Source organism: Siniperca chuatsi, linkage group LG14 (genome assembly GCF_020085105.1).
Source record: "Siniperca chuatsi isolate FFG_IHB_CAS linkage group LG14, ASM2008510v1, whole genome shotgun sequence".
NCBI lineage: Eukaryota > Metazoa > Chordata > Actinopteri > Centrarchiformes > Sinipercidae > Siniperca > Siniperca chuatsi.
This window is the reverse complement of record NC_058055.1, coordinates 5,280,081-5,302,996: the sequence shown is the minus strand read 5'-3', so window position 1 is coordinate 5,302,996 and position 22,916 is coordinate 5,280,081. Positions and strand designations below refer to the sequence as shown.

General features: G+C 40.1%; 2 protein-coding genes and 1 long non-coding RNA gene across 3 annotated transcripts in view; all 3 read right to left on the bottom strand.

Annotated features, from left to right (window-relative positions):
* The window catches only part of cxadr (CXADR Ig-like cell adhesion molecule), a 40,706-nt gene extending 24,781 nt beyond the window's left edge, over positions 1-15,925 (bottom strand). The window contains exon 1 of the mRNA XM_044222253.1: positions 15,681-15,925. Within this exon, the coding sequence (XP_044078188.1) occupies positions 15,681-15,732 (52 nt within the window). The 5' untranslated portion in view covers positions 15,733-15,925. The remainder of the gene's footprint in view (positions 1-15,680) is intronic.
* Positions 12,156-15,670, bottom strand: LOC122888185. Its single transcript, XR_006380660.1, has 2 exons — positions 15,348-15,670; positions 12,156-12,658 (listed from the first exon to the last, which is right to left on the bottom strand). It is a non-coding gene; the product is annotated as an uncharacterized LOC122888185 (long non-coding RNA).
* A 1,247-nt stretch (positions 15,926-17,172) lies between the features above and the next one.
* On the bottom strand, positions 17,173-20,410 carry btg3 (B-cell translocation gene 3). The gene is made up of 5 exons (XM_044222252.1): positions 20,254-20,410; positions 19,047-19,251; positions 18,728-18,865; positions 18,025-18,217; positions 17,173-17,717 (listed from the first exon to the last, which is right to left on the bottom strand). The coding sequence occupies exons 2-5, from the start codon at positions 19,217-19,219 to the stop codon at positions 17,523-17,525; spliced, it is 699 nt and encodes a 232-aa protein (XP_044078187.1). The 5' UTR covers positions 19,220-19,251; positions 20,254-20,410; the 3' UTR covers positions 17,173-17,522.
* Between the last annotated feature and the right edge of the window lie 2,506 nt (positions 20,411-22,916).

Below are 22,916 nucleotides of genomic sequence, written 5' to 3'. Positions count from 1 at the left end.
AATAGAGCGTGAATATCATACTAGAACATTCCCCTTGAATCACAGGGCAAAATTAGGGATTAGAAGTCCTTTCTGGAGCTCCTAACAAGCCTGGTTTTCAACGTCACTAGTGATGGAATTTTACAAAAACTCAGAAACTCCTCAGGAGGGGAAACAATTTCACATTTCTGGAATTTCCACAGCTCGGCAATTTCATCTGCTCAGTCTGAGGTGGGCTGAATGTTACACTGCACCATGTTCACTTGGGGGCTGTGAAAATGAACAGGGCAAGTTTAGCCTTTCTCAGCGATAAGAAACTACTTCCTCATACCATCAGAAACAAATCAGTGACACTAACAACTCTGGCATGTTGGTTCAGTCAACTGAGGACTTGTTTTACTTAACTTAAAAAAAGTGCTTAGGTAGTAAATTCTGTCACATATACACAAAATGTATGTAAAAATAAACAACTATGGAGAGGTAAAGACTCTAATGGCTCATTGCCAAACCACTAAAAGGATTAAGGTGAGGCCAGACTGCAGTTCAGGCAAGTATAATATATCATGAATTCAAACACAAATGCCTCCCAATGAATTCCTGGGTTCCTCCCTTTAGATAGAGTGAGGCATATTTTAAAACTTTACGTCTGACCACTATTGGAAATAATTTTAGAAACCTTAGTAAGATGAAAAATAAACAATGAAAAAGTTACTTATTTCAGCTGACATATTTGCCTTGAATATGAGTTTGCTTGCTGGTTTAAAATGGCTATGAAGTGATTCAGTTACCTCGGTTACGGCTGATTTTCTCATGTTTTGTGTAGGATGTAGAAGGCCAACTCCTGCAGATTAAGATATTACGTCTGCCTATGGTAGATTTACACAGTAAGCTATTTTCCATGTAGTGCAGAGGCATGTATGGCTGTCAGCTAGATTGGCTGGGAGGCAGTCAATGAGTCTGCCTTGCTCACGCTGTTTCCTCTAGGTTCTGGTCTAAAATTAGGTCCCCTGCCTGAAGGACATTGCATGATGGTGGTCTTCTGGACATTGGTAGAAAATACACAGTCCTATATGTGTTTTACGCCCAGAGTGTGCTGTCAAAGGCTCAAGGGCCAACACAGCCTATTTCATTGGAACGATATCTGATTTCCACTGAAAGCTCCCCGAGGACTCAGGCAAAAATGGCATACAGACAAAGCACTTTGTAATAACTGCTAAAATATCAATTCCTTTTCAAATGCATTTATAACATCCCTTCTTTCTAAACCCTCTCATCCTGTCCAAAGCACTCCCGACCAGGCAGAATGAGGTCTTTGTGAAAGTGTAACAACACAGACTTTCCCTTCCTGTCCTCTGTGTGGGGAAGATACTACATCAGGACATCAAGATAAGACTGGTGTTAAAAGATAACAAGATGGATAATCCTTTTTCTTTCCTCTCTTTTTCTCTCTGCACAGGCAGTGAAACAGGCTTCATGTTTCAAGGCTGGAGTCTCTTCTTCACTCAGAGGTTCTTGAAGGCAGGTGTAGTAAATGCACCTGAGTATTAGGCCTTGCAGGAAGCTGCAGGCAAAGACTGTCAGTTGTTGTTACAGCTTAACCAAGACCGCTGGGTTTATTCATGCCTCCAGTTCGCACTCTCCACCTCGACATGAGGAGAAACCTCAAAACAGCTATTCTAGTCTACATACCACGTTAAATGACATGATGCGATTGGGAATGTTAAAAATAACTCCACTGCACTAGTTTAGCTACACGGCACAAAGAGGCAATCCTACAATTTTGGTCATGACATAGTATGGCGGTATTCATTCTCCATGTCGTGTTCTTTAACTGTGCATGAAATAAGGCTGGTCAGACTCATAAAGAAGAGCAGAGAATCTGTACATAAGAAATAAATGCAGTAAGCCCATTAAAGACGCAGAGCTCAGATTCAAAGGGTACTCAAAATTCAAGGAGTTGCGTTGTGAGCTGCAGCAAGTTAACAGTTTGTTATTTTGACCCTGATAGTCTTCATAGGCTAATTATGTCCATCTCAACAACCCAAACATCAGTGTTAAAATATATACATATAAAAAACCCACAGAGTTGATGGCTGCAAACTGGGCACAAATGCCTTTAGAAAACATTAAGCACAGTGTACATCAACATGTACGTTACTCCCACATTAAATTGGACTCCAGAGCATGAAATTGCTTCTGAATCAAAGAGCAGCAGCTGTGCTATTTTAAAATATACAGCAAAGTAAAGCTGATACTGGGATGCAATGAGGAGCCCAACCACACCAGTTAAAAGCGACTGCACATACATCTTTCCTCATCTATTTCGGTCTCTAATGAAGACGGCAACAACAAACAAATTAACATGAGCTTTTTGTCCACAACGGCTGTATTCCAATGTTTGCAATACGCTGTAATATTTTCTCTCAGTGAGTTAAATAAGAGCACAATCAAGTTATTAAAGTTGTTAAGATTCTTAAGATTTCAGTCCTGGTTAAGTTGTTGACACCTGTTGTTACCACAGTAACAGCAAGTGTAGTTTAATACAACAGCTCTGCTAAGGTGTAAAGAGAGTGAACAGTAAACAGTAAGGCTTCATCGTTGAGATAAAACTGAGCTGCGACTAAATGTTGCATTCTTTTCCTGTGAATCCCTCGTGCTTACTTAGGCAAACTAAATCCAGTGCGAGAATGGCGGACTCCACCACCCACCACACTAACAATAACAAGACTAGGTCGAAACCTAGTATATGGCTGGACCGTGTAAGGCCAATGAGCGCCTGAGGACTGTCCACGCCTTGCTGCAAAGCTTTGTTTATGCTCGACAAAGTGTGCCCAGCAGAAAAGTGATGTCATCGTGCCTCTTGTGTCGAGCGTGTAGTCGTGCACCTCCCAATTTTTGGGACTAGGCATCCACTGGCCACACTAGGCTTTTCATGGACGAGTTCGAAAGTTTTTGTGTTTGTTTTTTTTCTCTTTGTTGAATACAAAAGGTTCAAACAGGCATCTGCAGAACATGACATTAGTTCATTACAATACAACTGAGAATATGACTGCCACAAATACTGATAAATACTGCAACATATAGCACGTTGAGCATAAACGCCTCTGTGCGCGCGCTCGTAGCTCACACGCCATCTGCAGAGGCCTGCGCCATGGCATCTCACGCAAGCATAAACAAAGCTTAAAAGCCTCCTGAGGACATAATTCAGGACTGTCCGCACTTATCAAAGTAACGTTCAGCGTTTACTAGCTTACTAGTACTAGTGTGTTGTAGCGGTAGCTCGATGTTTCTACGGTGAAAAATGTCAAGAGCTCTGATGCTAACTTATCAGTACGATGATGCAGGTTACACTGTAAGTTATTAACATTTTCTTTGGTCACAAACAAACAATCACTAAACCAGCAGATTTTTGTTTGTTGGTCTGGAATCTGATTTATCAACATGAATTAAAACGCATCTTTTCACCCAACTAATATACAGTATATTTCATTGATCATATAATTTGGAATAATCAGCTTGTAACAGAATAACAAGAAAACTGGAGTGTTTGTAATAGTGTACCAAACCAAATTAACCTCCACTGTGACTTCTGTTATGATATCATATAGTTATAAACACATAATAAAAACACAAATACCAACACATTCTGACCAGTCGCTATGACTTCTACCACAGAAACATGACCAGCTGATCCCAGAGCTGTGGAGGAGAAAGATTTAATAATCAGTGGATGTTTGTCAGACTGCTGTCAGTGCTTCACGCTGCACGTTTTAGTATAAAACTGGACAGGTAACTGCTAAAATGAAGGCACAAGGTGATCACAAGCAGCAGGTGTCAAGCTGCACATTCTCACTTCTGGTGTAGGCAGGAAGTTAAAAGCGCTTACTTGTTACTGAAACGCATAATGTCAATAGAGAGATCACTAGTGAATGTAACTACATTGAATAGGTATTGCAGAAAAAATGCAACCATACATAAGTATCAAAAATGGAGTTTGATTTCATGAAAATCATAAGGATTATAACTTGAAGTTCTTTAATATTGCTTTGTGAAGGTTCAGTCACCATATTCCTTGGAAAGAGAATGGAAATGCTATCTTTCAGGACAAACAAGAAAATCAAGTTTAACCTTTGTTGTCAGTGGAAACATTACATCAGTCAAGGTAAAATATTGCTTTAATGGCTGAGAGGAGAAACGGCTATGATTAATATTGTACAACTACTGCACCGTCTATGTCTAAAACTGACTTCATACCATCCTAACAATATATTGTTTAATTCACCAAATGTGGCAAAAAGTAAAGAAATGGCACTTACAAATAACCTGACTCCTTAAGAAGATTCTGCAAGGTTGTCTGGCTGTTGAGTGTTTAGTGGATGTAGTAAAGTGCTTTTGCCTGAAACCTGCCATACAAGCCAACTCCCTGATGGCTCTACTGCCATCTAAAAAGGTCTGACCCCTGAGTAGTCTAGACAGGCAGCCAAATGCTGCTTATAGGGCATCCTGGATCAGGCTGACAAGTACATAATCTCAGTGAAAGTGACGGAGGCACGGCACAATGACGACCGTTCACCTTATGTGGTGTGGCTTTTACATGTAAATATAACCGATTTCATGGTGATGCAGCTTAAAATTCTTCAGTTCAATCCTGATAGAGAAAACACTGCATGACACCGGGCTGGCAAAGACGATCTGACAGTAAGCGCGCTGTGGTGTTGTATTGACAGCAGTTCAAGATTTCTGGTCCAACTTCATAAACACATCCCACAGGGTCTTGCATTAATATCTGATCACTCAGATCCAGGCCAAGGGTATCCTGTAAATTTTTCCCACACTTTATTTTACAGAGGGATTATCAGGGACCTCTCATGTCCAAACGGACTTCACGTATCTTTTTCTAAAATATCTAACACATTAATGACTGATTAATAAGAGTTAGAGATGAGACTTTTTAGTTGATAAAATGCTGGGTGACATTGTAGGCAATCACACTCTTTATGTGTCCACAGGTCATTAATCTACAACTCTAGTCTGTCTAGAGTTGTGTTACAGCTCTAGCTGTCACTGATAAATCATCCCCTTACTCATTAAATAGATGTTCTGTCATATAGGGATTAAACATAGAGCTGTTGCCCTACACCTTGTGAAAAGAGTTGGGTGCTGCGAGTGCCAGTCTGACAGGAGATGGGGTGGGAGTTTACTCTTCTACTTCCAATTATCAGCCGCCCAGAGACAGCCAGCCAGCTCTGTGTTCCCATGAATTATACATGGGCTCCATTAAGACACTTAACAGCTGGTTCCTCAGGAAGTTACCAGCAACAACTGCAGCCTGGTTGCCCCTGTGTGCCTGCTTATTAAAACAGCAGCACTTGTGATTAAGGTTGTGCAGTAATGTGCGTTTTGACCATCATAAACCAGCCAGTCACAGAGCTATTTTCAGTTCAATCTCATCTCTCTGGAGGGCGACTGGGCCAGCTGCCGATTTCCTCACATGGCGGCGAGATGCACTACAGTAATTAAATATCTGTTGTGGCTTGCTGACCTTGCTGTGGTTCAGGCGCTGAGCCTTCTCTATACCCAACTGTAGCAGATGTCCCGGTCATGTCATCATACCTATAGATCCACCACAGACCCAGGAGTAATAACTTCAGAGGCAGGAGGACGAGGAAAGACCATTTTAATTCCGCTTAATGCAAGAGAGGGGAGGTGGCAGACAGCCACACTCGTTTTGGACACCTGGTTGTAAAACCATAGTAAGTAAATGGAAGTCATCCAAATGTAGTGAAGACCTGTTCAAATTCATTCTACAATATACATTTTCACTCCACTCTTGGACTTCTCCTAACTTGCCTTAAAGCTAGAGTGCGGGACTTTTACATATAAATGAACGTCCGTTACGTTGAAGCCCTTGCCAAACGAGTTCACACAATGATTAAGCCTATCACCGCCAGGTAAATCTCGCTGTATTTCGCAGTATATCAGAGTTTTTAAATCTGGCGTCTGTAGCGACATTCCCGCGCTGGCGCACCGGTAATGATGCGTTTTACGCTAACCAGCAATGATTGGTTTGCCAGAGCGGAAGCTCAGCGTTCAGAGGAAGGATTACAGTCAAAACAAGAAAGCGATCGATGGCGAGGACAAACACGAATAACCATTGGTGTAGCTTTAGCTTTTCCTCGTCAGAGAGCGCTGGGAGAAGAGAAGGGCCTGAGGGCAGACTCAGACGTCACGTTACTGCTCTTGGACATGTTGGTAAAATATTTGGAATCTTGGAACTGTGGAAGTTTCTCAGTATGTCTCTGAGCCTGGGGCGAGCTCATTGTAGGCATACATCGTAAGCACACGTCGACAGTGTTTGTGTAACTACTCTCACTGCCAGACGGGGAGACAAAAGCTCCGCACTGCGGGTTTAACGTAAAAGTAACACACTGGCTGACTTTTTGGCTTGTCTGACTGACTAGTTTGAACTCTGCATTACCCCTTATTATGAATCCAAGACCATTTAAGTATGAGAATTCAAATAAATATTCTTATCCAAATTTCCATTTTTACATTTTCAAGTCATCCCAAGATCAAAGGGGTATATTTTTCTATTCTCTGTTACTGCAATGACCCGATTCCCCCATGGGGAAAGGTTTCATCTAATCTAATCTCATGTAATGCTCTTTCATGAAACAAAGTGTTTCCTTGCATTCACATTTCTAAAGGAGATTAGGGACATTTTGCAAAAAATGCTATAGCTTGCACATGTAGTAGCTTTCCTTTTTTCATATCTTCCTACACCTGCAAACATCAATAGCATCTGATAACATTCACAACAGAGGAATGGCGAGGTTTGCTTAATGCCATATAAACAGTGCACAGATGTTGTAACAGATATACAGTTGCATAGCATGTCTGGGTTAACATTAAAACCTACATTTAATATCTGACCTCTTCATAGATTCCACATTCTAAGGATTTGCATTGCAGTCTTTGGCTTCAGTTTAGCAACAGCTTGATTATGAGGCAACAAATGCTACAAGAAATGGGATTTTCAGGGTCTAATTCTGTGTCGCTTTGTATCAATACTCCTTTAACGCTCCTAACAAGATTCGAACTGCATCATAAAATTTCACTGCACAACTGCTTTAATATATTCTAAAATCAATAATACAAGCATTCATACACCTGGAAAAATTGTTGACTAGAATTTTGTGCATGGCAACAGGCATTTCATAATTAGTTATTAGCATCACTATATAATTTGATATGATGATTGAACATCAGACTACGACAGAAAAAGACTGACTTGAATATGAGCACTACAGGGAGCAAAACTGAGTGGGACTAAATCAAGAAAGAGGCTTTCTACAGTCAACAGTTATTTGTCTTTTTCACAATACCCGCAGTCGACAATGTGTAATGTTTTTCAATGAGCTAGAGGTGCTAAAAATGGCTCCTTCAACAGCTGCTTACCCCCCCATCCACCCCACCTTCTGCTTATGTCGCTTATTTTCTGAGCCATAATATTTTTCAAGATTAGACACACAATTAACTCTAATGTTCTTACCGGCGAGAGTGGGGGCTTACTGCTAGAGGACAAAATATAATCATCTTCCCACAACTCAGCTCTGTGTAAGACAATGACTGGACATTGGCTGATAATAATGTGACATGCACAACACAATATACAATGCTTATCTCCAAAATGATGTGTCCATTGAGCGTCAGAACTGGCAACAAAAGATTTGTTGTCAGAATATATTGTCAGGTCTGTTTTATACGATAAAGTGCTTTTTTCCACCTGTGTAGCCCACTACGATGCCCAGTTCTTTAACATTGCACAAAGGATCATCTAACAGAGGTCCAAGCATGTGTAGAGCTGAACTGACACCTACCTAGCAGGTAAGCAGGAGCAGACTGCACACCAGCAGCTGCAGATGCAGCACCCTGGGGACCTGCCTGCCACACTGTGTATCCTCACACTGAGATGGCTAGGTCAGATGCCGTGAGAATATTATGCAAAAATAACCAACATACATAGTTATAAAGTGTGGAAAAAAAACAGGGGAAGAACCAGAAGTAGAGTAATGCTCTACTTTACATATTTTACATACCTGAATACTGCCCGTGGAATATTTTGTAATTCCATACATCAGTTTAAATAGGCAGTTTAAAATCCAGTAGGAGACATCCACCATTTGAACAGTGACAATTACCATGAAAAAATGAATGCCAAATTAGAAACTCACATTTATTTTAATCACAGTTCTTAGGCTTGTTTACGTAAAAGTTGTGCTTTAAATATAGCACCCAGTTTAATGAATTTCAGTATCATTTTTTCCAAATAATTACACAGCATTTTGTAACAAAATCCTTAAAATCTTCTTCACTGCCTGCTGTGCAGCATCTTCTCTGCTTCTATGCCTTTTATCTACAGAAAAATGGTATTCTGGCAATGTTCATTTGAGATATGAGGTACGTGAAAACCCTTATCATCACAGTGAACAGCTTATTTGTCACAGAGCCCATTATTCCTCATTAGGAGCAGAGGGCGTTGTGGGAGCTGCAGAGCTGGGCATCAAGTGGCTAAGTGATATATGTGCTTTGGGGGTGTTTATCGCCCTAACAGCGCGACACAGTGAAGATGACCGATGGACTCAGGAGAGCGGGGAAAATCAGCACTGCAGTGACCTTGTTTTAACTGATAGGTTACATGGATAGCAGAGGAAATGTCTCTCCCTCACTACAATCCCTGCTCAACACGTACTTGGAGAATTTCAGCAGTCATGCTAAAGATATCAGAGGTGTACTATCTACTCTCTACCGTGCGTCTACCTTCACTAAATGAGATCTGTGTCAGTGGCAGAACTGAAGTAAGACATGAAAATTATAAACAAAATCAATCAATTATTGTTTACATTCTTAAAACAGTGCATTTGAGAAACAAGCCAAAAAGTCTATAGTTCCTAATGGCTCAATTTTATGACACTGAAAAAAAAAAAAAAAAAACGTAACGTCTGACACATACTCCTGTCCACAAATTTTAAATAGACAATGTTTCGATCCCAATTGGATTTTCAACACTAAAAAAAAAAAAAAAACTGCATAAAAAACTAACACGTTTTTTTAGCGGGACGTTAAAAAATGTTACGTTTGTCATGTTGTCTTTAGCAGGGCAACTAAATAATGTCCCTGTTTTCCAACTCACTCCTGTTCTTCAGCAGAGGTGCTAACCTATGCAAGTTCTCGCATGGCACATACGCAGTTTACTAGGATAGACAGAGACATATTTACTACTCGAAATTGTTAGTAGGCAAATTTTTAAAAGACTGGGTCCTGTGATTATTGACAGAGGCAGACAAAAGCAGGCTTCTCATTTCTAGCCAGAGACCAGGGTCCAAAATTAACCTTTTGGTCTATCTAACCAATGGCTGGTAAACTGAAAACATTTACTGGCCAAAACGTTTTTCAACGGGCAATAAAACTGCATAAGATACAATGTCATTAAAAACTCGACCTGTTGTAAGGAGATTCAACTTTCATTTTAAATAGTTAATTTATCACACACACAAACACTCTGCAAACAACATGTGTGTACTCAACTCACTTACTCACTTTATTACTCAATATTATGGTTGCCAATGCTGCAGCTCATTGTATTGGCATTGCTGTCATAAGAAAAAAGCCAATCTCTCCTCACCCCCTTATCTGTGAAGCGCCACTTCTTGGTAAATTTTCTTTTAACCGTACTTCCACCGTGCTCTTCATTTTTCCTTTTACTCCGGCAATGTGCCGCCACATACTTGCAGACTGTCTTTGCGGTTAGCGCGAAATTCTCCTCTGTGGTACCTGGCACGATTACCAGTACCACTGGTACCACTGGTACCGGTAATCCAGCCGGGTAGCTAGCTAGATTAGCGTAAGTGTGCGATCATACGTTGCATGCCGCCACCAGTGTGCAGAGTCGATGCGAAACAAAACATGGTTAATCAATTTAAGTGTTCTAGTGATGAGAGTTTGAGGTAAAGCAGGCCTATTTCAGCAACCTGCCAATGGCGGCTGCCCTCATTTATTTTATTCACCAATTAGCCAGAATTAGCTAGCTAATTAAGCTAATGTTAACAACATGAGTTGGATGAAAACTCTGTCTCCATCTAACTTTTTAATGTTTCTGGCTGACTAAAATGAGAACCTGTTAAACTGTTAAATATGCACTTGGCTACATACATGATACTGTGCTAAAACACTGAGGATAAAGCTACATGTCCACGGCAAAAAGTCAGCATCCTCACCAGCTCACATGATGATGTAGACATTAAAATAAATAGCTTTGTTCTTGTATTGCTATGTAGAGCTAGATAGTCCTAGTATTATAGGGAAAAATGAAAGATCAAACTCTTCTTTCATTCATTTCATTCGAACATGTGTTTGGCAAATGTAACGCTATGTCAGGTAACATTGGCTAGGGTTACTGGAGTGAAAACTTCCCCATATCCGATAAAGAGCAGAACAGAGCTGCGAACATTACCGTAAACTCTGATTACATCAAGGACTGGCTTCCACAAAGTGGGGAACTCCTACACGGTGGTTGTGCTAGTTGTGAACAGGGCTTTTTTGTAACATAACCAGGAACCGCACAAACTACTGCAGTTAGTTAATCATTTGGCCCTTGGTCTTGGTCCTGCTTGGTCACTACTGTAGATAGTAACATTAAGGTAGTTAGTTAACTAGTTAACATTAGTTTGCAGCGTACGTTAGAGCAGACAAACACTGTTCAATCCATTCGTTACACGTTTGCGCTTTAGTTGCGGGTTTTGGAAAGATTAAAAAAAAAAAATTCTTCTCTCTAGCTAGAGTCCCACAGACACTACTTTGGTGTGTATGTTGAGAAATCAAAAACTTGACAGGCCTGTCATGCCTAGTTACGGTTGCTAACCATTCGAGGGAATGCCCAGTTTAGCAGATGGTCAATTGATCAGTAAATGCTGCTCTCTCACATATTGATGTCTGTTTACCAAGTGTCAAGTCTTGTTAACCCTCCAATCACAATGGTTTTTCTATGTATGACAAATATATATATAGTTTTTTCAATACATATTGCAGTTACACCTAGAGCTGGCAATGCAATATTATCACCTATCAACTGACAATATATGCTCCCATTTACAAAATTCAGTTGCAAATTCTAATTAAAAATACAATATTATTATTAATCATTTAAGTCAGTTATCAAGAAAAATTCCCGGCATTTCTCTCAAATGAGAGAATTTGCTGCTTTTCTCTGTTTTCACATCGTTGTAAACTGAATAACTTTGGGTTTTAGACAGTTGATCGGGCAAAACTGACCAATATATCATGGTCCAACATTCGCACTAAAGCATGACCTTAATGAACTGATTAGCCACTAATTTGTGTCATTAAGGCAAAACTGCTCCAGGGCTTAGCTTATTGGACAATACAGCACATATTTTGCATGCCTCTGGGGAGCCTGGTCGCTGTCAGTAGGTCAATACTGTGGCCAAAGTGTTAGAGGTTAGAAGACATACAAACTTGAAATATCTGTCAATGTAATATTGACTTTATGACCAAGGGGTTCAAGTATAATCTTGCCAATATATCTTACCGCAAGAATGCTTTGGCAGCAGCCCGGAAGGCAGTTTACCCCCTACCTGTGAAAAAGGAACAAGCTCTGAATACAGAGTGGCTGCACAGCCATTAACAGGACTCAGAAACAAGCACCACTATTAATCATTTTCACTGATTCTCTAGCAGGGAGCAATTTGCCCATTCAGTAATTCAGATTTGAAATGGAGGGGGGAAAGAGGGAAGCGGGAGGGTAATGTGGCAAGGTAAAGGCGGGATCAGCATTTCACACTCCCATATAGGGGAACAGGAGTTGGCACAGGGCTTGTACCGCGCTGACATGCTAAAATATTAACGTCTGGAGCTATGAATATTCATGCTCAGTCGTCTCCATCAGATTGTGGAGGACAAAGCAGTGTCCCTAGACTGTAATCCGATTCTACATGTTCCTGCTTCATTTCCAAGGACGGAGGCTCCAAGGCAGAGAGGGCGGCTGCATGGTTGGAGGTGAAGCTGTGGCTGCAACATGTTTCAGCCAACAGGAGGCAAGTGGTGGCATTGGACTGCTGGGTCATGACAAGTGAATGTAACCTCAAGTCATTACTGTCTGCGTGGGGTTGGAACAATTTATTCACAGGCCCCAATGCCTTAGTACATTACACACACAGCTGTGACAATTGTTGCTCCCCTAACGAGAGTTGTATGAACATATGCAATACATCTGCAACAGCTATTGTGCAAAATAACAGGGATTTTTTTCTGCTGTAAAAGAGGACCTAATACATACATGCAAGTAAGGGGGAGGGTAGCTTTCTAGAGCAACCGGAGCACACACATACAGACACAAGTACACTCCCTGGATCTGCGTGTCTGTTTTCAAAAGGTAACCAAGCAACCAGTTCCTGGCCGGGGCCTTTGGTTGTAGCCTTATCAGGTAACTGCGTTCTGCGCATGCTCACAGGTTCACCAGGTTTCTGTTTATCCTAGGTCAGTGGCTTCACTCTTGACCCAAACAGCCAGGAGTGGAGGTGGGTGGAGAGAGCACTTGGGCAGGTCCTGCAGCACTGTAGCGGGGAAAATAACCTTTCAGGTCCTATGCAAGGACTCAAACCTGCATAGAGTATAGACCACAAAATGGAAATCAAGAGGTGTCTGTTAATAAAGCGAAGAAGTGGACAGACATGCCAGGAAGGGCTAACTACAGTGTCTTATGATTAACAAATACAGTGTTTCTTGGACAAGTTCTTTGATAACAGATATAAGAAACAGATTAGTTGGCACCAAGCTCGCTGGAGCAGTGAGCATGTTGCCTTATTTCTAAAACTGTGGTAGTTAACTTTTTTCATTCAAATAAACTTGTTGAAAATATTGTAAAAAGACCTAGAGTCATGTGTCAGCCTTTGCATGGAGCAGTCTTTAGTGTGTTTGTGTAACAGCATCAGATTGATCAGATCATTGTTAAAGAGTAACAGCCAACCCCACAGCAGTTGGTCTCGGATAACATTGTCATATCAAAAAAACATCACCACAAGGAATTGAAAAAGGGGCCCCGTCAAAGAAGCATGTTCACAACTACACTGTGTACAAACATTCCCACAAGGTCTTCTCCTTTTCCTTGTATCAAATTGTTTAATTAATTTGACTTCAAATTCATCAAGAACATTTTTACTATAATGCTCATTTTTTTAGCATTAAAGACTGTGTGCACTGTGATGCCCACAATCAGTTAACCTACAGCCTTTGGGAAAATTGCCACAGACCAAATATTTGATCATTTATCTAATGATGACATCTCACATGATTTCATAATAACTTGGAGAAACAATCTCCTAACTGAAATTACAGCTTGACATAAACAAAAAAGATGACCAAATTGAATTCCCTGTTATAATGTGAAGGGTGAATGAATACGGTCTACAGATTCTAAATCCTCAACATTGACCACAATTTCAAGGATTGCATATCCCCCTCTTACAATTCTATTTCTTTTGTCAACATTTTATATTCCATGCGGTGCCTCGTGGACAAATAGAGCAAAGAAATGGAGCAGAAAGATCCTACTTGTTATTTTGCCATTTAAGAGAGGTTAGCACATTATTGTGTATTTCTAAGCCATGTTAAAAGAATGTCTACAAGTCTGGCAGATACTGTTCTTGTCTGCTGAAGTGGAACAGCGCCCAAATGACGAGGCCATGATGCCATTAAGATGGTAATGAGCCCAAACTAGTGGGCACAACAATGTGAATCATGAGACAAAAGAAGGCTAAACAACACACTATGCAAACCTTATATTACACTCAATGCCCCAGCTTTTACATGGAGAGACTTGCTGGATGATCCTAAACAAAGCATTTCTTCATTACATGCGGTATCTCACTAATCAGCATACTGAAATGTCACTGCCTAACCATCATGGCTCTGTGGCTTCCCATCAAAATCTCAGAAAATATTTCAATAACTGCCACTGACTGAAGCCAAAAAGCCAATCAGGCAAAAGTTTCACATTATTGTTTCGAGTGGGAGGAGCGATCTGCTAGTTTCAGTGTGTAAATTCCAGGGCACAAATCAGCCACGCCCGTACACATGAAACTACATCATATATTTGCTACAATGAACAGAATTATTATTATTATATAGCTTTGATGAATAAATAATTCATGTTAGCAATGTTTCCACATTTAATTCCCTGATGACACATTAACAGAACAAACCAGACATTTTAAAAATAAGCATTGTAATTTTTGACCTGCCCTATTCTTATACATATTACAAATTAAGATTCAATTTACTTCAAAGGGGCTTTATTGGCACAGGAAACAGATGTTTGCATTGCCAAAGCAAGTGTGAAATAAAAAGTACAGTAAACAGAAGAATTGCGATATTAAAATATATTACATATTACAAATTAAGACCAGTCAATTGCATTATTACTGACTGATACTGTGAATGAAAAAGCTACAAAAAAGTAAATTAGCGGTGCCCAAACTAGAGTTAAATATTATCACTTATCAATGTCCTTTAAAGAGGTCCCAGCCAAATGAAGAATCTCAATTTCGCCTCGAAATCATTGACTATAAGTTAACACAAGGAAGGTTTGAAAATAACTATTCTGATCCAAGGTTTCACAGCCCACACTGTTACCTACCGGCCTGCGGTATCAACGAACAGCAAAACAGGTGAGGGTCACTAGGACTAAACTTTCAAATGTCTTGACAGTGAAACGTCTAAAATAAGTAAATGACACCAACATAAACAAAGCTGTCAACAGGAGCAAACGTGATTAAGTTAAATGTGATATAGCCTGGGATTTCGGGGGAGAGACAGCACTGCTGGCAGATGGCAGACAAAAAAGGCAGCACTCTGGAGTCCTGTAGCCACAGGTTTAAAAGCCGATCAAGCTATTGTGTTTACCACCAGACGATAAACCAAAAGAAATCACGCGGAAATACCCAGACTTCTGGCGTCGGGGAGACGTCCCTAATATCAGCTCATTTCTGTGGGAACTGGCAACAAGCTATACATTTTAATAACCATTCATTCCGAGTATTTAAAAAAACACCTCAAGACAGCCACCTAGCTAGTAGACTTTGCCTGATGAAAAATTAAAAACACCTTATTGAGGTTACTGAGATCAAATCTGTATAAAAATACATGAAATAATGTTAGCAAACTTTGATTTATTATCTGTTGACCTTTCTTTTTCTTTCTGTCCTGACCGAGTCTGAAAACCCCAGAGTAGTACGTAGATATTATTTTGCAAATAACCTAGTGTTACCTTAGTTGTAACAATTGAAACTTACATTGGGTTTAGCCGGACGCTTGTTCTGGTGTGCTAGCTGAACTGACCTCAGGTCGGAGTTACTCCCTGTTGGGCAATTTCTTTTAAGTGTATTCAGGTGTGCTTTGGTCATCCACTGAGCAAATTAAATGTTTATCATACTAACTTGAGGTAATGAAAACATAACCTGAAGTTATCAGCATTTAGAACTTGTCGAAAAAGGCACGTTTCCATGTTAACGCCAGCGGCTGACGTTATTGTACACGGCTGACCAGAGACTGTACTCGCTGCCGTTTTAGTGAAAAATGCATTAGAATCAAAGTAGCTCCGCGGCAGTTGGTGTCCGAAAACTTACCGGCAAAGAGGCTCAACAGTACACAGCAGACCCGTGCTATCGAATGCTCCATTCCTGTCCCTGGTATTCCACGACTTCTTCAGTGAAACTTGGCCGGAGAACTTGTGCTCAATTCGAGTTAAAAGCAGCAGTCCAGCTCGACCGAAGCATCCAAACTCCACTCCGCCTCCTCCTCCTCCTCCGCCGCGCTCTGCAGGTGCTCAGCTGAGCGCGCCGCAGGGTGTCACGTGACCGACGGTTGCCCCAAACAACAGCCAGTATCGCCCTCTGCCGGTACGGCCGAGGCGCTCTCCCGGTATTTACTAATGGAAGAAAGGCGCCCGTTTTGTCCTGCACGATAGCCTATGTGCGCCTCGTCCCGGTGCCTCCATTAAGGAAGAAAACAATCTGTATAACTTTCTGGGTGGCTTTCCCTAACAGCCCCCATACAGGCTTATGCAAGTTTCTCACTTTTTCGCCAGTCACACTTTATCTCCCAGATTGTCACGACCTGAACAACTTGAGACGTATAGCAGCATCTGATCATGGGTTAGTGTGTGTTCTATTTCCAGTGATGCTTGTGGTGGACTGATATATTAAAGATAATAAAGCAACACTGTTAATTTGCTGCCCAGGAAAGAGACCAGTGCCAACAGCTTGGAGGGCTGTGGCCGGGACTAACAGGTATTGGTGGATAATTTGGCAGCACTGTCAATCAAACACAGCCCATCTTGACCATATAGGTAGGAATACAAAGGTTTAGCTGGCCGCTTATTTGTTAATAAAGAATGTCAACACTGTAGATGATAAAGCAACTTCCTTGCTTAATCACCAATCTTTTAAGCAACCCTCTTAGCCGTTAACCATGGCATCCACTGTAACGAGGAGTCCTTGAGCTGAACACTGTATCTCCCCAAAGGGACTGTCTATAGATGAAGCTATAGCTCTGATTTGTCTGGAGGGGTGCCATCCACAGACACTAAGTATCAGTGTGCTAATGATGACATTTTAAGGTTCACTGAAATCACAGAAATACTCACTTCTCTGCTTGCCCATGGTGGTGTCTAACCATGAAGGTAGTTTTAGCTTTATTTGACAAGATTTCTATCACGCACAACAATGGATGTGAATGGAATTTCATTGGTGGTGCTCAAAGCATTTAAAGATTATACTTGAAAAAAAATGATTTAGGTGAACAGACCCTTTGAGCTAAACATTACCACAAAATACATGTTAAAGCATTGCAGTAGTGCTTCTGCTAATTTCTTTAAAAAAATTATATACATCTCATCCTGTTGACCAGTGGGTTAGACACACCATATAACTGCAATGTCCCCGGTCCAGTCGGGGACTTTTGTTGCATGTTACCCTCTTCTCTACACTTTCAGCTAGCAAATAAAAGGCAAATGCCAAAAATAAAAAAAAAACAGCAAAACAAACAAAAAAAAAAACACAACACTAACCACAACACTTGGAGGACCCTTTAGTAAACAGCAAAAGAATAAACAAAGTATCATGATGCTTGGAAATTGTGTTTAATAAAACTCCATAAATTTGAGCCTATACAATGACAATTCTACACTATGAATAAATAAAACATTTTATCACAAAGGACATTAGGTGGCATACATGAACATCTCCCATTGTACAAAATACAGTACTTTAAGCCTACATGTGTAGTATTCCAATGTCAATATCTAAATTTAATACAAGTGATTTATTTAAACTATAACAAATGGTCTAAAGTGCAAAAAAGACTTTCAAAAACAATCAATATGTAAGCTATAAAAATTCATGTTAAAAAAAACATTGGTCAGTCGTCTTAAAGTTGTTGTCCAGTGTGAACAATAAGCACCATGATTCCTAACTGTAACAACGTGCCAGGTTTTGGTTGGTGTCCCAGTATCCAGACCTTCCTCTATAGCCAGGAGGGACCCACAGATTTTGCGGAGGGGCGACACTGCGAGGCCTGAAGCTGTAGTGAGGCCGTGGAAGGATGTGACCTTTCCCTGGTACCATCTTCTTAGGATGCCATGTAGGAGCAGATGGATTCATCGCCTTAAAAAAAGGAAACAATTCAGTAAAAGCTGCCATTAACTGCAACACAAACAATCCTAGCCCTTGACCCCATGAAGCGTTCGACTCCCAATTATTGGGGGAAAAAAAAACAAATCACCAAACTTTGAAGAAGAAAAGAGAATTTCATCTGAACACAACAACGCCAACCAGTGGGCATCAAACAGAACAAAGTATAGCTACTTTACAGTTCACCAAAACATGGTTATTATGGAGTCATTTTCCATTCTTTTCCAGACCTGCAAGGGATGTTTAGTCATAGGAATTAGAGAAAATTATTATGCAATACCTGGTAAGCACAGCGGCTGCTGGGGATAGTGGGGGGGGAAGTGCGCATGCTCTCCTCATCGGAGGAAGAACCTGAGTGGTAGTCTGATGTCACCCTCTCCAAAGCACTGGTCACCTTCTTTGCAACATCTTTGTCCTCCTCATAATTGTTAGAGAAACTGGCCACTGAGAAGCAGGGGTTTTGCTCTCCATATCTAATAATGGGAAAACGCATCAACAATTGCTGTCTTTTAGGAGGATAAACATACATAGCAGGAAATCTGTTTTAAACAGAACAAGTCTTGAATAGATGGGTTGGGAGACAAAGATTGCGTTAAAAATTCATCTTTATATTTGATTTTTCTTATGCCACCAATATGACTCCAGGTAAAGTAATCCTGAGAAGTACAGGGCTGAAACAAGACATTTAAAAAATCCAGAAATCACAAATATAGCTGCAGGTGGCAATTAGCTGGGTGTTATTTTGTTCATATTCTAAGCCAAATGGGTATCAGTGGCTGCAGATAATTTGAACAATTATTCTAACAACAATTAACTTTTCTTAACTTTATACAACCACACTTTCCATGAGTCTTTGAAATAGTTACACCATTAAGGTGTTCCAGTTTTAAATGTTATTAAACCATTATTGTCATCTTTGTTGAACTACTCACTTCTTCAAAATGTGTTTCAGCTATTCGCGCCAAATTCACTCAAAGTCTCACCTGCAACAGACCTCCCCAGGGTCCACCCACAATGTGAGTTCACGGGGCAGTCCCAGGTCACTGTACTGAACCCCGCTCTCCTGGCAGGCCCGAAGGAGCTCTGGATCCTGCCTGTGGAACCTGTTCACTCGTATGCACCTGCAGAGGACACAAAACTGATTTCAGTCATAACACTGTCTGTACACACCAATGGAAAGACATTCTTAAAAACAAGTTGCGTTGGATATTACGTTATGGAAAGTGGACAGTTCCACTTAAGGGCTTCCCAGAGAATCCCTACTAATAGCAGTCAGTAAAAAAATCAAAGACAGAGCAGCACCTGTATGCCTGTCCTTTGCTGGGGTTTTCAGGGTACCAGTGCCCCTTGAACTTCTCCTGCAGTGCAACAGCCAGCCTCTCAACAAACAGCTCGATCTTGTGTGATTCCAACTTCTCCCCATTTTTCACAAGCCTCTTCAGGAAGAATACCACGGCTGCAATTTCTCTCCTCATATTTCATGTGTTTCATTACGTTCAGACAGCCTCTGTAAGTAAATGAACTTTAGTCAGATGAGCAGCAGTTCGATCACAGCCGTAACATAGTGCTTGTGACATTGAAAAATGTCATGAATATTTCTATGGTAAGATGTTAGTTGATGAAAGTGTCAAACCCTACAAATTGCTTTGTGAGGCCAGAATCAGGCATTTCCAACCGTATCTAGTGACAATGACTTCCAGATGGCAACATTTTCCTTTTCCTGTTTTGGAATAAACGTCTTCGTGTCTCTGATGGTTAGTAGAACTGCCATCAGCTTACACATTTTTGAGACATCTGAAACCCCTGATTCAAGGTTCAGTGGTACTGAAGGGTTTTTTGTGGTTTGCTTGTCAGCTACACCCAGCACATTAAAAACCAAACTGTAAGTGTCTAAGAAAGAACCTACCAAGACTCTTCTGTGACCCTCGTAACTTTCATTTTTAAGTCCCTTTCATTAACTAAGTGTCCATATGCGCGTGGCAACAGCTGCTGTTTTAGATATTATTTTTGTTTAAAATGATGACTGAGTGTCTCTGATAACGCAGAGACATTTAATACATTCAATGACAATTTCGCTTTGTGTTTGATCTGAAGACTTCAGTTAACGGTCTGGCGATTAGAAACGTCCCAGAAAGGCGGGCTGTGACGCACTAGTTCCGGTTATCAATATCCACGCGTCACCACACTACACAACAAGGACTACTGTCAGTGTGCTAGCTAGTTAGGTAAACGATACGAACATGATGTTACCTAAATCACGCCGAAACGCATTTGAAATTTACTTCCAACCTCACAGTGAATACATACGAGTATTCCCTTAAGAGAATATAACGCTATTAGCATTAGCTTCATAGCTAACGCGCTAAGTTAACTCTAACAGCCTCATGTTGCTAACTAACACAGCAACTGTTCTATAAATCACGTTATAGTGGCAAAAGTTAGAAATTGTCATACCAAAAGACACATATCTAACATAGTAAGACACGAGGCTATAAAAAGCATGACTTACCGTTCCTAGTGGTCCCCTTCAGCGTGTGGGCAACAAATGAATGGCACGGGAAGTTGGCCAACACAAGAACCCTTGAGGTTCGGTTATTAACCCCGCCCTTTACAACACAATTCCCGCCCGCAAATCTTTCTCATTGATTCCAAACACATCAATATAGCGCATTCATTGGTCGAGTATATGCTCGTCAATGACTGAGTCATACCCGTTACTGTTAGGACTCATAGCGTCAGGCATGTGTGGTTGCAAAACACCAGACAGGCACACAATGGAGGACAAAGTTGATTCAGTTCCATTAATATTCACGTTCTCTATAAACGTGAATATTAATGGAATTGGCTTCAGAAAAGTCTCTCGGGGCGACTGGAATAAGAAATTACTTGAAAATGATTTGCTTAGATTAGAAATTAGACAAATAATTGGAAAATGGGCCTGTTGGACACAGGCATGTATTATGAATATGCAATAGGCCTAGATATTATTGGGAAGTAATGACATTTGAAATTAGGAAAGTGGCAATTAAAATTTGGTAAACTAAATTCCAAAATCAAACTGGAAAAGTAGAAAATGTTATTAGTGAAATTAATTTGAAAACACAAGAAAACCGAGGTTTGTGTAATCAGGATCAATTAGATAGCATATATGAGGAAAAGGCCAGGGGGGCATTTGTTCAAGACGGAAATGGAGTGAAGAAGGGGGGGAAAATACTAGTACTAGTACTAAAGTATTTCTTTAATTTGGAAAAGCGAAACAGCGAGACATCAACAGTACGCTATGTAAATGAATGATAAATAACATTCCCAATGACAACCCATTAGAATTATCTTCTTATGTTGCCAAGTTCTATCAAAAACTATATTCATCGGCTAATAAAGAACCTAATATAGAACATTTCTCAGGGAAACTACAGCACAATGTCAGGAAAGTTGACAAGGAATTCATGGATGATTTGTGATGATGAGTTAAGCTTGCCTGAAATAACTGATTGTATAAGAATCCTTAAAGATAACGAATCACCAGGCAGTGACAGGTTAATGAGGGAGTTTTATAAAGCATTCAGTAGAGCTAGCTCCTTTTCTGCTTGCCAGGTTTCAAGAATCAATTGAAACTGGTGAACTCCCAGCATGATTAAAACAAGGAGTAATCACACTTATATAAAACCCAATAAAGATGAATTATATTTAGATAATTGAAGACAAATAAGTTTTCATTGTTAAGCATAAGTTTCTAAAAGCAATGCAGACCTTATATACTGGATGTAACAGCTCAGTGAAGCTATCTCATGGAAGATGTCCGATCTCACCCTTTTTATTTTTGTTAGTAATACAAGTAATGGCAATGCCCATTAGGAGGATGCATTCTCTGGCATTTCAGTATTAGGGAAAGAATTCAAATTAAGTCAACTCGCTGATGACGCTACATTATTCTTAAAAGATAAAAACGAGATTTAAAAAGCAGTGGCATGCAGCCTGTTAAAGAATGTAGTGTGGGTCTCGGGTTTAAAAATGAATATTAGCAAATCTTATTTTCACTTAAGGAATGTGATGTGACAGATGTAGACGGAATTCCTGTTGAAGATACTGTAACATACCTGGGATTAATTGCAAAGATGAACAGCAAAGGAGTATTTTGAATTTTAAACCAATTGTCGAAAAAATTGAGAAGAAATTGAAATCACTGGCTGATGAGAGACTTATCTTTATATGGTCGAGTACTATTATCCAAAGTGGAAGGAATATCCAGATCTGTATGTATTGCTTTGTTGCTTGATGCTCCACAGAATGTTATCAAGGACTTGGACGGTCTCATTATTTAAAAAACGAAGTGCTTTGTAATACCAAAGAACGTGGAGGTCTGGAAATGATAGATTTTAGAATTTAAGATTAAGTGGATTATTGAATACTTAAAAAACAAGGACAGTATTTGGAATATTATCCCAATGATCTGTTTGATCCAGTTGGTGGTATCTCTGTTCAACTTGGCAACTGTTCATAGGCAAGCACTGGCAGCTTGGTTATTAGCTTCCAAACATAACTATAGGTACTTCATATGGAACCATAAAGACATCCGATATAAAATAGGATTATCGTCTACCACACATGGTTTAATAATGGAATACTGACAGTTGGCCAATTACTTAGTCAAAATGGTTATTTATTATCTTAGAAAGAATGTCTTGATAAATTCAAAGTACCTATGAAACCAAAGGAGTATGCTATTGTTTTTCCAGAACATGTCCTCACTTCCTACGAAACTCTGGTTCTGTAAATCTGCCTTTTAATTTCGAAGATTGTTTGGAAAATATTTATATTAGTGGAACTAATATATTGAAAGAGAAGTGCTCTAACAAAAATATTAGGAACACACCTAGTTATGTTTCTGTCCTTTCATCTAGATGTTTTTGGTCTTCCCTATTTACTGATATACAGTGGGAGAAAGCATGGAACATTTGTGATAAATGCTGTATCAATAACAAGCTTAAGTGTCTTTCAGGATATTACATAGAATTTACGTGGTTAAACTTGTGTTAGAAAGATTCTAACTGGATATTGATTATAAGTGTGATTTCTGTGGGCTAGAAAAAGGGAGTATATCTATTTTTTCACTGTATATATCTACACTAATGGTCTGGATTGATGGAGCCAATTTTCTAAAAAAGACACTTA